Below are 13,712 nucleotides of genomic sequence, written 5' to 3'. Positions count from 1 at the left end.
TGAGCTGTGGTGCAGGTGATCAGAGCACCACTATTTTAAATGTGCTCTGCCTTGGGAAGATCCTCCTAAGGAGGAGGCCAAGTTGAAAAGAGATCCCCTGACATCTCAGCTACTCTCACTTGAAATTTAGCCTCTGGAACAATTGCTGGGAGAGGTAAAAAAAAAAAAAAAAAATACTGGCACCTGCCCCTCCCGAGAACATACCACAACGCTTGATTACTCTAGAAGAATAAATTGGTATAGAGGAATAGATTGTTTGGTAGCTGGGGAGAAAGGGAACCCTCTGTTTTGGCTCCATACCTGCCTAGAGCAGAGTTTTCTGTCACACTGACCTAGGATGGGAAGGGAAAGAGCTGGTTGTGGTTCAGATGCCACAGATCTCACTATTCTTATTGAGTTTTAGTATATTTTTTTTATGAGATGTTTCTCCATCTGCTGACGGCTTTTTATAACAATGTCCAGAGACTTTCAGCAGCTGTGGGTTTTTTTAATGATTTTTCCCCCTGGGTTTTTTTTCCCTGCTTGTTTTGCTGGGGAGCAGGTCTGTGACACTACCTCCTCATGCTGTGATCCAGAGATGGAACTTTCACATTTAGTAGGCATTTGCCAACCTTAAGGAGTCCATCATAATGCCAGACCATGGTTTTTGTTTAAGCCTATGGCCTTGAATTTTGTTGTTTGCTTTTTCTGGTGGGGCTTTTTCAGGATAAGGTTTATAATGTTATATGGGATTCTGTCATGTTAGAGATTATTCTGTAAGTAAATATGATAAATTTACAAAGCATCATTAGAACTTTCCTATCTGGCTTAACAAGCCTTTCCTTTTCTTAATTTTGACAGTGTTTTAATTAGGTTTTCAGTTTTAAATAATGAAGTTCTGATTCTCATGTAAGGCCCTTTAACATTAAAAAAGAAAGGTTAACTCTCTTCTTACTGATGTGAACACTCTTAACATGACCTATAAATAACATTCTGCTATTACAATGGGCAGAGAAGACATACTTAAAAAAAGGTTAATTAGAGGTTTAATAGACACCGTAAAGTTTACTATTTGCATTACAACTGTCCACTTTCCATATCACTAAATATGTACTTTTGGAGCTAACATAAAGTTTTTAAAATTATTTCGTGTAGCTATTTGAAAGGAAGCTTTAATGCATTTAATATACAATTAATTTTTATGTTTACTCCCTACAGTGCTTGTTTCTACTTCACAAATACATTTGTAATGTCACATGTGAGATTTGGGTACTATTTTAATCAAATTCCATAATCTTGAGGAAATTATTTACTTCTCAGAATTACCATTAACTTCAGATTTTGTATAGCTGGAATGGGTATATGAGCAATTTTTGTAATTATCAAGCATACTTAGTATGTATGTTATATCAGTAATATAAGCTTTACCTAATACTTGTTTCTGAATAAGAGAAGGCTGTATGTCTCATTATTTTAATTGCTTTAACTTGAAGTTTTTTAATTATCTGATTGTTTGGTTTTAACTTATTCCATATATGAGGAGTTTTAATACAATAAAACATCATGTGTTGGTAATGTTAGCACTTCACTGATGTGAGTATTGTAACTTCTAAAAGTAATTACCTGTTAAGTTTCTGACCATACAAATGTCACCTTCTCAGTGAAGCCCTCCCCAAATTCATCTAAGCAGTCAGTGAGTATCTCTGTCAACTCAGTTCCCATGGTACACATGTATAATTCTAGCACAGCCATCACCAGACGTTATTTGTCTTTCTACATCTGTCTCCCCCACAGACAAGTTCCTCAAAAGTAAGGAGTACGCCCCCTTTGTGTTTATCTAATACCTAATTAAGTCCCAAGTGTATCAGAGGTGCTCAAAAGATGTTGAACAAGTGGGTGGATATGATATGAAAGAAATCTTAAAGATCATTTAGTTTAACCACATCATTTTATAGGCAAGGAAATGAAGCCCAGAGAGGTTAATGCTTTACTTTACTTTTTCCAACTTGCTGGAATTTATTACACTTTAAGCATTTTATCACCACACTGCTCTATATTTAGCAAAAGTATTCCCATCTAATATGTTCCAGAAATGTGATGCATAGAAAACATATAAATGAATTCTCTCATGAGGGTAACTGTTATTCTAGTTTGCAGAAAGTTCTTCTGTGGTGCTTTGAAGGAGACTAGGATGGGGGCGCCTGGGTGGCTCAGTCGGTCAAGCATCTGACTTCAGCTCAGGTCATGATCTTGCGGTTCATGAGTTCGAACCCTGCACTTTCAGTGCACAGCCTGCTTGGGATTCTCTCTCTGCCCCACCCCCACTTTCACTCACTTGCTCTGTCTCAAAATTAATTAATAAACTTAAAGAAAAAAAATCCCTATAAGAAAGAGACTGGGACCAGGTAAGAAGAGAAGCTGGCACACAATTGAAGAGTTCCTAAATGGGATGGGGCATAACTGCCTACTGTTAGAAGTTTGCTTTTGAGTGACTATGAGCATTTCAAATAATTCCTTTTGTATGGTAAACTGTCCTACACATGGATTTACAAGAGGAATAATCTGATGAACTCTTCTGACCATATGTATTGTGTTTTGCAGTTCAGTCTGACATAGCCATTATTAGAGAGATCAACAGCTTCCACTCATAAATTTTAGAGCATTCATCACCTTGATTGAATCATGCCACTTGAGAATTAAATTACTTTCAAGTTGAATTTGATTTTAAATGTCTAGCAACTGTTTTTGTGAGCAAAATTGAGGTTTCTTCTCTAACCCGAACCCCCTGAGTAGGAGAAGCCCATTGTGTAGCGAAAATTAAGAATTCTATTAAAAATGATACAACTCAGGAGACAGAAATCTATAAAGGATACATTTGTGGTCCTTTAAAGGTCCTTTAACATCATTATAGACTGACACACAATATTTTTTTATTTATGCTTCTACACATAAGTTGGGTTTGTTTTTTTTTTTTTAGCTTTTATTGAAATTCCAGTTAGTTAACATACAGCTTAATACTAGTTTCAGTAAAATTTAGTGATTCATCACTTACGTATGACACACAGTGCTCATCACAAGTGCCCTCCTTAATACCCATTACCCATTGAGCCCACCCCCAACCCACCTCCCCTCCCCTTCATTATTCTCTATAGTTCAGAGTCTATTTTATGATTTGCCTGTCTCTTTTTTACCTCTACGTTCATTTGTTTTGTTTCTTAAATTCCACATATGACTGAAATCATATGGTATTTGTGTTTCTCTAACTTACTGAGCATAATACTCTCTAGCTCAGTTCATATCATTGCAAATGGCAAAATTTTATTTTTTGATGGCTGAGTAATATTCCATTGTGTATATATATACCACAACTTCTTTATTCTTCAGTGATGGACATTTGAGCTCTTTCCATACTTTGGCTATTGTTGATAATGTTGCTATAAACATCAGGGTGCGTGTATCCCTTGAAACAATATTTTCATATCCTTTGGGTAAATACACAGTACTACAATTGCTGGATCATAGGGCAGGTCTATTTTTAACTTTTTGAGGAACCTCCATGCTGTTTTTCAGAGTGGCTGCACCAGTTTGCATTCCCACCAACAGTGTAAGAGGGATCTCCTTTCTCCACATCCTCGCCAACATCTGTAGCTTAATCTTTTTATTCAGAGGAAATAAGTACTCAAAACTCCAACATGTCATGTAAGTGCTGTGTAGGCAACTGTTGAATAATTAGCAACTATGACGTCTTCATAAATTTGTAAATGACACAAGTGGATGTGATAAGAAAGGCTCAGGATTTTGGAATAAAAGGACTAATGGAAGTAGATTCCCTTATTGTATAAGTCAGGTGGATGCAGGTTGATGTCATAGCCCTGAGAAAAAACATCAGGCCAAATGCAGTTCTAAGATTTGTGTTATAAAACATTCATTTCAAATTTACTTTAATGACAGTTAATGGAAAATCTGAAAATCTTAGTGGTGATTAATACCAGGTTCTTGTTCTCCAGTTCTTTCCATCATTAAGTATTATCATCTCTAATGAATTCTTTACCTTCTGAAACATAGAGAACTCTTCTAGAAGATGAAGTGTCTTCTCATATTGGAATTTTGAATCATAATGTCTGTTCACCCATAGAAACATAAGATTTAAAACATTAAAACTGCACACTCTCTTGGATTCTTTTAAGACCCTGACCTCTTAGGAGTAGAGGAAATACGTGACTTCAATTGAAATATATGTATAAAACACTAAAATTCAGAACATTGCTAAGACTTACTATTAACTTATCATAATTACCTTGAGCACATTTCTCTTAAATATTCAACATGCAAGTTCTGAAAAACAAATATCCTGTGGTAAAAAAATGTAAGTAAAATATATCTTCATTTGTTAATAATCCTCGTCAAAGGAAAATTATAATCCCCTTAAACATTCAATTTCAGGGTACTTACTAGGCCTCTCTCATCATTTGTTGCCAGCAGCCTATTACTTCAAGTTTATTTTTTTCACCTGAGATTTTTGTGTTCCTACACAATCTGAAATAAATAAATTCAAGGTTTTTTTTTTTTCTTTCTTACAACAAAAGTACTTCTGGTAAAGATTTCACTGATGAGGGAAGGTGGGCAGGAGTTGTTTATTGTTTACCCATGATTTTGGGCTTCCACTCTTATAATGTGTTGCTGTGTTCCAGAGTGTGCTAAGTCTTTGTTATCTTGTGTACATACTCTTAAGTTGGAGGTAGTCAGAGCTCTCTGCTAAGTATAGTGAATCTTCATATGGGGCCCAGTGTTTCAGGATAGGAAAAAGAAAGGGAAGTCTAGATAAAAGGTTATGAACTTAAAAAATTGAAAAATGATTCCTAGAAATGTATACTTTTTCCTAAGAACACTGTCTTGTGAATGGACACCCATTTAAACAGCTTCCTCATGTCTTATTAAATTATTGCATCTGTACAGAATATGATTTAGCAGTATTATTTGATATAGGGAAATATAAGAAGGAGGGTTGCTTCTGTGTAAACAGATATATAAGCAAAGCAGTCATCTATCAAAGGTTTCAATCTAGTACCTGTGGCTGAAACTGGAGTCTGCAGACATGTTTCTGATTTTGTGCCTCTACTGCTTAAAATATTTTGAATTAGATTTCAATATTTTTAAAATATAATTTTTCATATTTAAGGAAACCATATTTCCATACCTGCCATTGCCTGGAGCTAATTAGTTGCTGTCCTCTTTGGTCAGTGATAGGCGCTTGTTACTTCTTTTAGGTCTCCTACTTCCCACTGTATCATCCATCCTGAGACCAATATAGTCTCAGGTGTTAAAAGTGGGGCATTTGATCATCTTGGTTGTACTAGGGCCTGCTAACTTATTTAATTTGGGGCATCGTGCCTAACAGTGTGTGAGTTGATGACCTCGGAACCACAGAGTGCAAACTGCTGCTGGGAAGGGGAAGAGCTCATTTGTCTTCACAATTTCAGCTGTCATATGGCTTTCAGTGTGCTTTTCTTTGAACAAGTGGAAGCAGGGGAAATCTGCTTTTATTCTACACTCTTATGCTGATCTTTGCTATAACCAGGCCTGAGATATACTGGACAGTATTATAGAACAGATGTAAACATGAGCTTAGCATGTCCTCCTGGCTCAAGCATTGAAACAGCACAAACTATGATATTGCTTTGAACCATTCTTTGTGGAAATATCTGATGCGATGCTTCCAGGAAATACTAAAAATGTTTTATTAACTATATTTTTCCAAATAAACCATAATATATACTCCTTTGGAAATATAGTGACTTTCACTATTCAAGGAGAGTTTCTTCATGCAGGAAGTCTAAATGACATTATGAATACTTTTTAAACATTTCCACCAAAATATGTTTTTAAACCATCAAGACTTAACACTGAAAGGGTACAGTGCCAGAAATTACAGTTTTTAACCTCTTCCTTCATATCATACATAGTATATGGAAAGGGTGTTAGGTGCCCATTACCATCAAACTTTAAACTTTAATCACAGTCATAAAACTTCGCATTTTTCCTAACATGGTTTAGTTTGCATAGTCAAACTTCCAATTTAAGTTTTTAAAACTCCTAAGTGGGCTTCCTTTTGATGCCAACTTTAACCAGAAGCCTTTTCATTTGAAAAGAAGACTGCACTGCACTTAGCAATGTTTAAAAATGCAGTAGCTTACTCCTTTCAAGCTGTGAATGGAGATAATTGAAGCAGTACCATTGGATGTTTTTGTACACACTTACTTGACTATGAGTCTGTGTTTTCTGGAGAAGAATGCATGTGCATTGAATAGTTTCACTATTTTACGTGTTAACAAGATTTTAATGAAAAAGGATTTAATTGAGTTTGGGGTTTATGTCCTGAATTTTTCACTAACTCATGATGTGATCTTTTGTTAAAGATTATTTCTTCAAGTGAGTACCAGTGATGTCAGCTATCATCATACTGTTTCTATTAGCATTTTAAAAATTAGCTTCCAAGACAGGAAAGGCAAATCCAGATCCAGAGTATGGTCTACTCCTATAAAGTGAATTGCTGCCTCTTCTAGGATGGAAGGGATCCAATGTAGTCACCTTGTCCCCAACTCTTTATTCTGCTCCACCCCATACTCCACTCCCTACTCCACCCTTTACCCCGTCTTGATCAAGCACTCTCAGAGTATAGTCTCATGCATACTGTCCTAGCTCCTACCACTAAATGTTAGCTAGGTCCTGGACTTAATTCAGGCTATAGTTTTTTCCTTTTCATGTCTATCCCATTCCTGGCCAGATTATTTTGTAATTTGACCCCACTTTTTGGCATAGTGGCCAGGAGAGAAGATGAGACAGACTGTAGGAAGTGGGAAGCATGTTGCCCAATGGCAGCAGAATCTTCTCCATCATCTTTAAACAAGGGAGAACACTAGCATTTAGGAGAAACTTCATCATTTTCAAACAGGAGCCTTTAACAGTTCCTAATCCATGAAACAAGTATCATTCTTTCCTAAGTAGGGCCCTAACCTTGCTTAAGGTTAAGACCTGCTTAGGTTGAGAATTTAACCTTCTTGGGAGCTCTTTTACTCTTATCATTAAATCCTGGTCTTGGTCTTCAGCCCATGTTTGCCCTCCTACTGCAGGAGATGAGAACCTCTAGATGCTACCCAAGAGAGGCCCTCTGGCTTTCACACATAGCTTTTAATTTGTGAGCAGTCATTGTTAGCCTTTGGTCTCTCCTGTATTTCCTCAGGTAAGCTTAGCAACACCTATCTAATTCCACTGTCCTTCTGATTAGTATTTACCCCTTTTTCTCAAAAAGCCTGAATGATCACACCCTCTAGTGCATTCCTTTCCACTGGAATATCATCCCAATTATACCAGTAAAAGATAGTATGGCCATCTGTGCACTGCTTACCCCTGTGAAAGAATCCTTATTGGCAGTCCCTTGTTAGGTGATCCAACTCCAAAATCTTAGTATCTGCTTTCTCAGATCTCTTGGTATCAGTTGTTGTAGATTGCATTTCCTAGGATGTAGGCTCTGAGCTGGAAACTAGTGTGCAAGAAGTTTAATTTTAGGGACTGCTCTGGTAGTTGGTACTGCTGGAGGAAAAGGGAAGGAAGCAGAGTTGGGCCATGATTTAGTGTCAATAAAAGCCTCAACTGACCTTGGGCTTCTGAATGTGCAGTGGCCCTGAAGAGTTGTCCTGAGTTATGGTGAGAGGGTCTAGCCTTTATTTCTCTGAACTGATTAGTTATTGGATGCAGGCCAGGCTACAACGTTTGGCAGAGTAGCTCTTTTCACCCAAAGCTGTTCCAGAAAGGGCGACTACAAAGGGCTGTCTTCCAGTAGCATTTCCAGCAGCTGAAGTAATAAGTCCTTCATCCTAAGAGGGGACCTGGGTGGCATGTCACAGCACCCACTACAGTTTCATTGGGAACATTTCCTTTCATTATATCGTGTGGATTACTCTCAACCATGTAGGAGGGTGAGAACTTTGTTGCTTTGTTGACTAAAATTTTTTTCTAGCTATTATTTCGTTCTCATTTCATTCAGAGTCAGAGGTGATTCTTCATATTGAATTGTTAAAAATTGTCTCTTTTTCTCCACATAATGAATCATTTATTTTTCCTATAACCTTTTTTATACAATTGAATAGGGAAAAGATTTTTTTAATCTGTTTTACAAGGTACTTCTAATCCTTCATCTCACTTTACTGTATTCCAAAATCTTAGTAAATACCCCATGAAGCTATGAAAATAGAATCAGCAAAAATTGTGGTTATAGTTGTTCAATTTTCTAACTATGAATGAAAGAGCAAAAAGCTCTTAAGTTATAACCTTTTATACAAATATATTGAGACAAGTGCAACACCAACAGAAAAAAAAAAAAAAAACATTTTGTGTTATTTTTCCAGGAATGATGAGAGGTTGCTGGTAACCATCCACCCCTCCCTTCTAAATATCCCTGCATGGCCATTCATGGTAATGAAATAGCTCTTCCAATCCAACAAAGCTAACTGGTTTATCAAGGCCACAAGTCTATGATCCCTCATCAGAAAGATGCCTTCTCATCTATTCTCAAATGCATTAAGAATTTCAACAGTGTAATGCTTTCTGTTTGAACAAATTCACCTCTGTTATATAATAATAGCATAATTATCCCTTTTTTTATGTCTTTCAAATAGCTCAGAGCTTGCACTGACATGGCTCTAAGTGATTCTTAGAAATCTCTGTGGCTGTTAATCCCTAATCACTTCCTTAACCTGATCACCCACCTTTTCAGATAATATAAAAATTAACAGCTTTTAAACATTTTTAAGACTGTAGTCACTATAATCAGTCATACTTAATTTTAATGAAATGCTTTAACAGAAGACCATTCTTTTCCCAAGACTCTTTAAAAAGGCAATAGAGTAACTATTTCTAGTTTAGTTTTTGTATCTGCAAGAACCACTATATATGTTGAATAACTAAATGATTCAATATATATATATATAACTATAGTTATATACATATAACTGTATGTATCACTTCAGAGTTCATATCAGTTCATATAACTATATGAATCAGTTCAGAGAAATAAAGGCTAGACCCTCTCACCATAACTCAATATATAACTATAGTTATATATATATATATTGAATCATTTAGTTATTCAACTAAATGATTATATATTTAGTATATATATACATATATATATATATATATATATATATATATATATATATACATACACACACACACTGTATACAGTGGTATATGTAAAGATATATATGGTATCATTTAATTATTAAACAGTCATTTGAGCACATATTATTTCCAAGCGCATAGGAACCACAAAGATAAAAACCAGTTAGGCATGACTCCTCCTTCAAGCAGCTCAGGAAAGACAGATGTGAAATCGAAATATCATGGTATCTTGTGATAACCCTTGACAGATATCATAGTGGAATAACAATGGAGGGAAAGCTGTGCCTAGAGAGAGGAATGGCCTCAGGAATGGTGGGGATACCAGATGGCTATGATGTAAAAGGGTACTACAGAGAGTCAGTTTCATGTAAGGGAGTAGCAGGACATGAGCATGGAAGCTTAGGTAAGTAGGCCTTTTTCACAGGGGGAGAAGAGATCCTGGAGGAGAAGGAATGAGATCAAATTTGCACTTCTGATTTTTCATCATGCTGATGGTAATGTGGAGGGTGTATGGAAGGAAGAGAGCATGTTGGCTGTAGGTATATCATCTCACAAATCTCAGGTATTCTATGGGATTTTTCCTAAATGAGTCTGGAAATAGACACTCACTGGGAGTGTATGTTTGATGGAGTAATGAAATTACCTTCATTAAAGACTACATTTGTATGTCCACAGGCAAAGCATCTTAGTGTAAAAATAAACACAGAGAAAAACATTGACATAAAGAATAGTTCCACTTACTTGTAATCAGGAGTTTGAGTATAACAAATTCTCACAATGAAGAATATTCCTTAGTTTTTTGGGGATTCTATGAAAATTATTATTATTATAACTATTATATAAATTAGCTTCATGAAATTCATATGAAAGCTCTACAGAAAACACATTAAAATGTGAAGGATATTTCTCTTAAACGTATTTAATGGTGCAAAAAAAAGAAAAAAACGTTTCTTTAAAATAGTCATGGTCTGCATATCACTGAGTTAATTCCCATTTTTAAAGCATAGAAGAATAATGTTATTTTAATATTCCTGAGTCAACTCATCATTTTTAAATTTTGTATATTCATTAAGTAAAATTGTCATTATGCAAATATAATAAATACTGCACTAGAATAGATTTGCAGTTCACCTGACCTTTGTTAGTAGGATGTTAGATTTGACTGTCAACCTATTCTTCAATAAATTTTATTAAAATCTTGCACTTTCCAATAAAACAGTTTTGTTTAGTTGGACTATATAAGGACAATTCTGTTCAAAATTTGAATATAATTTGTTGTTCATCTAACATGAGTACTAAAGATTTTTGTGCTAAAATACTGTTATTTAAAATAATTCTGAAACCCAGCTATGACATATAAGGAAACATAGCTTTTAAGTTGAGAAAGCACAATGTGATTCTGACTAGAATACTTTTTTTTAATATAGTCTACCTTAACCTAAAAATGTGTGTCATAAAAAGGTTAGTATGCATGGCCACTCTTATTTTTTTTAATTCAAAAATGAAAATTTTTATTACTTTTTAACTTTAAAAAAATTTTAACATAATTTATTGTCAAATTGGCTTCCATACAACACCCAGTGCTCATCCTAGCAAGTGCCCTCCTCAATGCCCATCACCCACTTTCCCTGCTCCCACCCCCCCATCAACCCTCAGTTTGTTCTCTGTATTTAAGAGCCTCTTATGGCATAACCACTCTTAAAAATAAAGAATGCTTGGGGCACCTGGATGGCTCAGTCGATTAAGCATCTGACTTCAGCTCAGGTAATGATCTCATGGTTCGTGAGTTCAAAGTTTGAGCCCCGCATCGGGCTTCTACCATTAGCGCAGAGCCTGCTTCAGATCCTCTGTCCCTCTCACTTTCTGCCCCTCTCCTGTCCATTCTCTCTCTCTCTCTCTCTCTCTCTCTCTCTCTCTCTCTCTCTCTCTGTCTGTCTCCCAAAATATAAATAAATATTTTAAAAAGAAAGAAAGAATGCTTTTGAAGGATTAACACCAAATTCACCCTTTAAATACATTTTCCTTAATTTACAAGTACAGGATCATCAGCTTGCTTTCTTTGATGGGATCAAGCTCCTTAAAATATAGTTTAAAATATGTTTAAGTACAACTGTATTAACTATTTTTATGTATTGCATTTCTTCCTGTTTTAAATGTACACATCAGTAACAACACTTACAATTCTATTATTTTCCTTCTAGATTTGTTCCTCACGACATTGTCTGCCTCTAGTACCTTCCAGTTTGAGATATGGGAAAATGTGGTAAGAAATCTTTTCTTTGAAGCATTTTTAAATGATGGCTTTCAGTAAAAGCACACAATTTTAGAAAATAAAATGAAAGTAATCACTTGGTTGGTTGGTTTCAACAATAAATAGAACAACTTTAAGAGCCTTTGGTTGCATTGCTGCATTCAAACTGCTGAATATTGCTGAAGGAAATGATTCATTCAGCATCAATTCCTCTGCAGGTTTTTAGGCATGACTGCCAATTAAACCAATCAGTCTGCCCTAATGTGAATGTTAACAGGGCCCCTGCTAGGCTGTCAGCTGTTGAGAGAGGTTACTATCATTTAATTTGTCAGCATGATGGTTTATTGAAAAAAACCCTTTTTTAAAAGACTAATTTTTCCTCTTTGCCTTCAGGCTTATATAAAATAATAAGAACAACACACACTAAACTGACTGCCAACTTGACCAGGATTAAGGAGTCTTTCCCAATATATATATTTTTTTAATTGCAAGTAGAAGACTCCCAAACTGATGATTTTATTTTATTTTACTTTTAGCTTGATGTAGATTGTATGAAATATTAATTAATGAAGAATAGAACACTCTAAGTCTTAAAATTGAATTTCATGCTATGTAACAGAAGACAGGATTTGAGGACAGGCCAAATTGGCCAACTGACTTTCATCAAGTAATGGTCAAGTATTGAACCTGACTTTCCTCATATGCAAAACGAGAATAAGAGTGTCTGCTTCATGTAATGTGAAAGTGAAGATTAAATGAAACAATGTGTGTGAAGTGCCAGGTACCCAGTAGACACTTAACAAATTTTAATTTTAGATCTCTCAATTTCTCATCTATTTACTGATGATTGTGTTTTATTCAATTCAAATTAAACCCATAACATTTTACATTTTTTATTAAATATGGATGGAAAATAAGCATATCTCAAAAAATGTTCAGTACAAGTTTGTGGAAGGAAGTTCATTATTAGCCTTCAAGTAAAGGATAGTAATTGATGTTGGTCATGACTCAAATTTCTTCATAGAAGGAAACTAGGATGAGTGGAGAAGCTATGTGTAGATAAGAACAGGACTTCTAAATGCTACTTCTACAGTAAACAACTTGATCCTTCTTTTTTCTTAACATGGGAAAAGTGAGAAATATAACTAAACCAGAACGATTTATTTTTGTTTACTTTTTAAAAAATTAATTATATTTCTTCTACTGATATTAGAAATATGATTGTTATATACTTAATTATTACTATAAATTAAATCTCCCACTGCTGGGGGATATTTGTTTTTTAGGTGGACTTGAAAACAATACCTAAAGTGAATCTTGAGGTATTAGATATGAGAAAATCAATCATTTTGATTAATCTATATCCATATGGAGGACAAAAAGCCTCATTGCACATAAATATAAGGTGTAATAAAATTATGAAATACTTTTAACTGTTTGATATCCTCTCAGCCTAGGCTGATTTTCTTTTGCCCTAGGTTAGATTTTTTTTTAACTTAAGTATAATTAACATTCAGTGTTATGTTCATTTCAGGTGTACAGTATGATGATTCAGCAACTCTATACACTTCTAAGTGCTTATCAGGATAATTGTACTGTTAATCCCCTTTATCTATGTCAGGCATCCCCTCACCCACCTCCCCTCTGGCAAATACTAGTTTGTTCTCTATATTAAAGAGGCTATTTTTTAATTTCTCTCATTTTCTTTATGCATTTGTTTCTTAAATTCCACGTATGAGTAAAATCATATGATATTTGTCTTTCTCTGACTAATGTTTTTTTTTATCATTATACCCTCCAGAGTCATCCATATTATTGCAAATGGCAAGATCTCATTTGTATTTATGGATGAGTAATATTCCATTGCATATATACAACACCTCTTCTTTATCTATCTGTGAATGGATACTTGGGTTGCTTCCATATCTTGGCTATTGTAAATACTGATGCAATAAACATAGGGGTGCATATATCTTTTCAAATTAGTACTTTTATTTTCTTTGGGTTGATACCTAGAGTGGAATCCTTAGGCCATATGGTAATTCTATTTTTAACTTTTTGAAGAACTTCTATGCTGTTTTCCACAGTACCTGCATCTATTTGCATTACAGTCAATACACAGAGCGTTCCTTTTTTTCCCACATCCTTGCCAACACTTGTTATTTCTTACGTTTTTTATTTTAACCATTCTGACAGGTGTAAAATGATCTAATGATCATTTTAATTTCCATGATGATTAGTGATGTTGAACATCTTTTAAGTGTCTGTTGGCCATTTATTTCTTCTTTGGAAAAATGTCCAT

The 13,712-nt window shown here is 34.9% G+C and overlaps 1 protein-coding gene across 1 annotated transcript in view; it reads left to right on the top strand.

Moving 5' to 3' along the window:
• ITFG1 (integrin alpha FG-GAP repeat containing 1) overlaps positions 1-13,712 on the top strand; it is a 343,424-nt gene that overhangs the window by 74,008 nt on the left and 255,704 nt on the right. Inside the window, exon 7 of the mRNA XM_060651941.3 lies at positions 11,361-11,422. Coding sequence (XP_060507924.1) covers positions 11,361-11,422 — 62 coding nt within the window. The remainder of the gene's footprint in view (positions 1-11,360; positions 11,423-13,712) is intronic.

This window comes from Panthera onca, chromosome E2 (assembly GCF_046562875.1).
Source record: "Panthera onca isolate mPanOnc1 chromosome E2, mPanOnc1 haplotype 2, whole genome shotgun sequence".
Classification (NCBI taxonomy): domain Eukaryota; kingdom Metazoa; phylum Chordata; class Mammalia; order Carnivora; family Felidae; genus Panthera; species Panthera onca.
The sequence above is the reverse complement of the archived record's forward strand: the minus strand, read 5'-3'. Positions and strand labels throughout refer to the sequence as shown.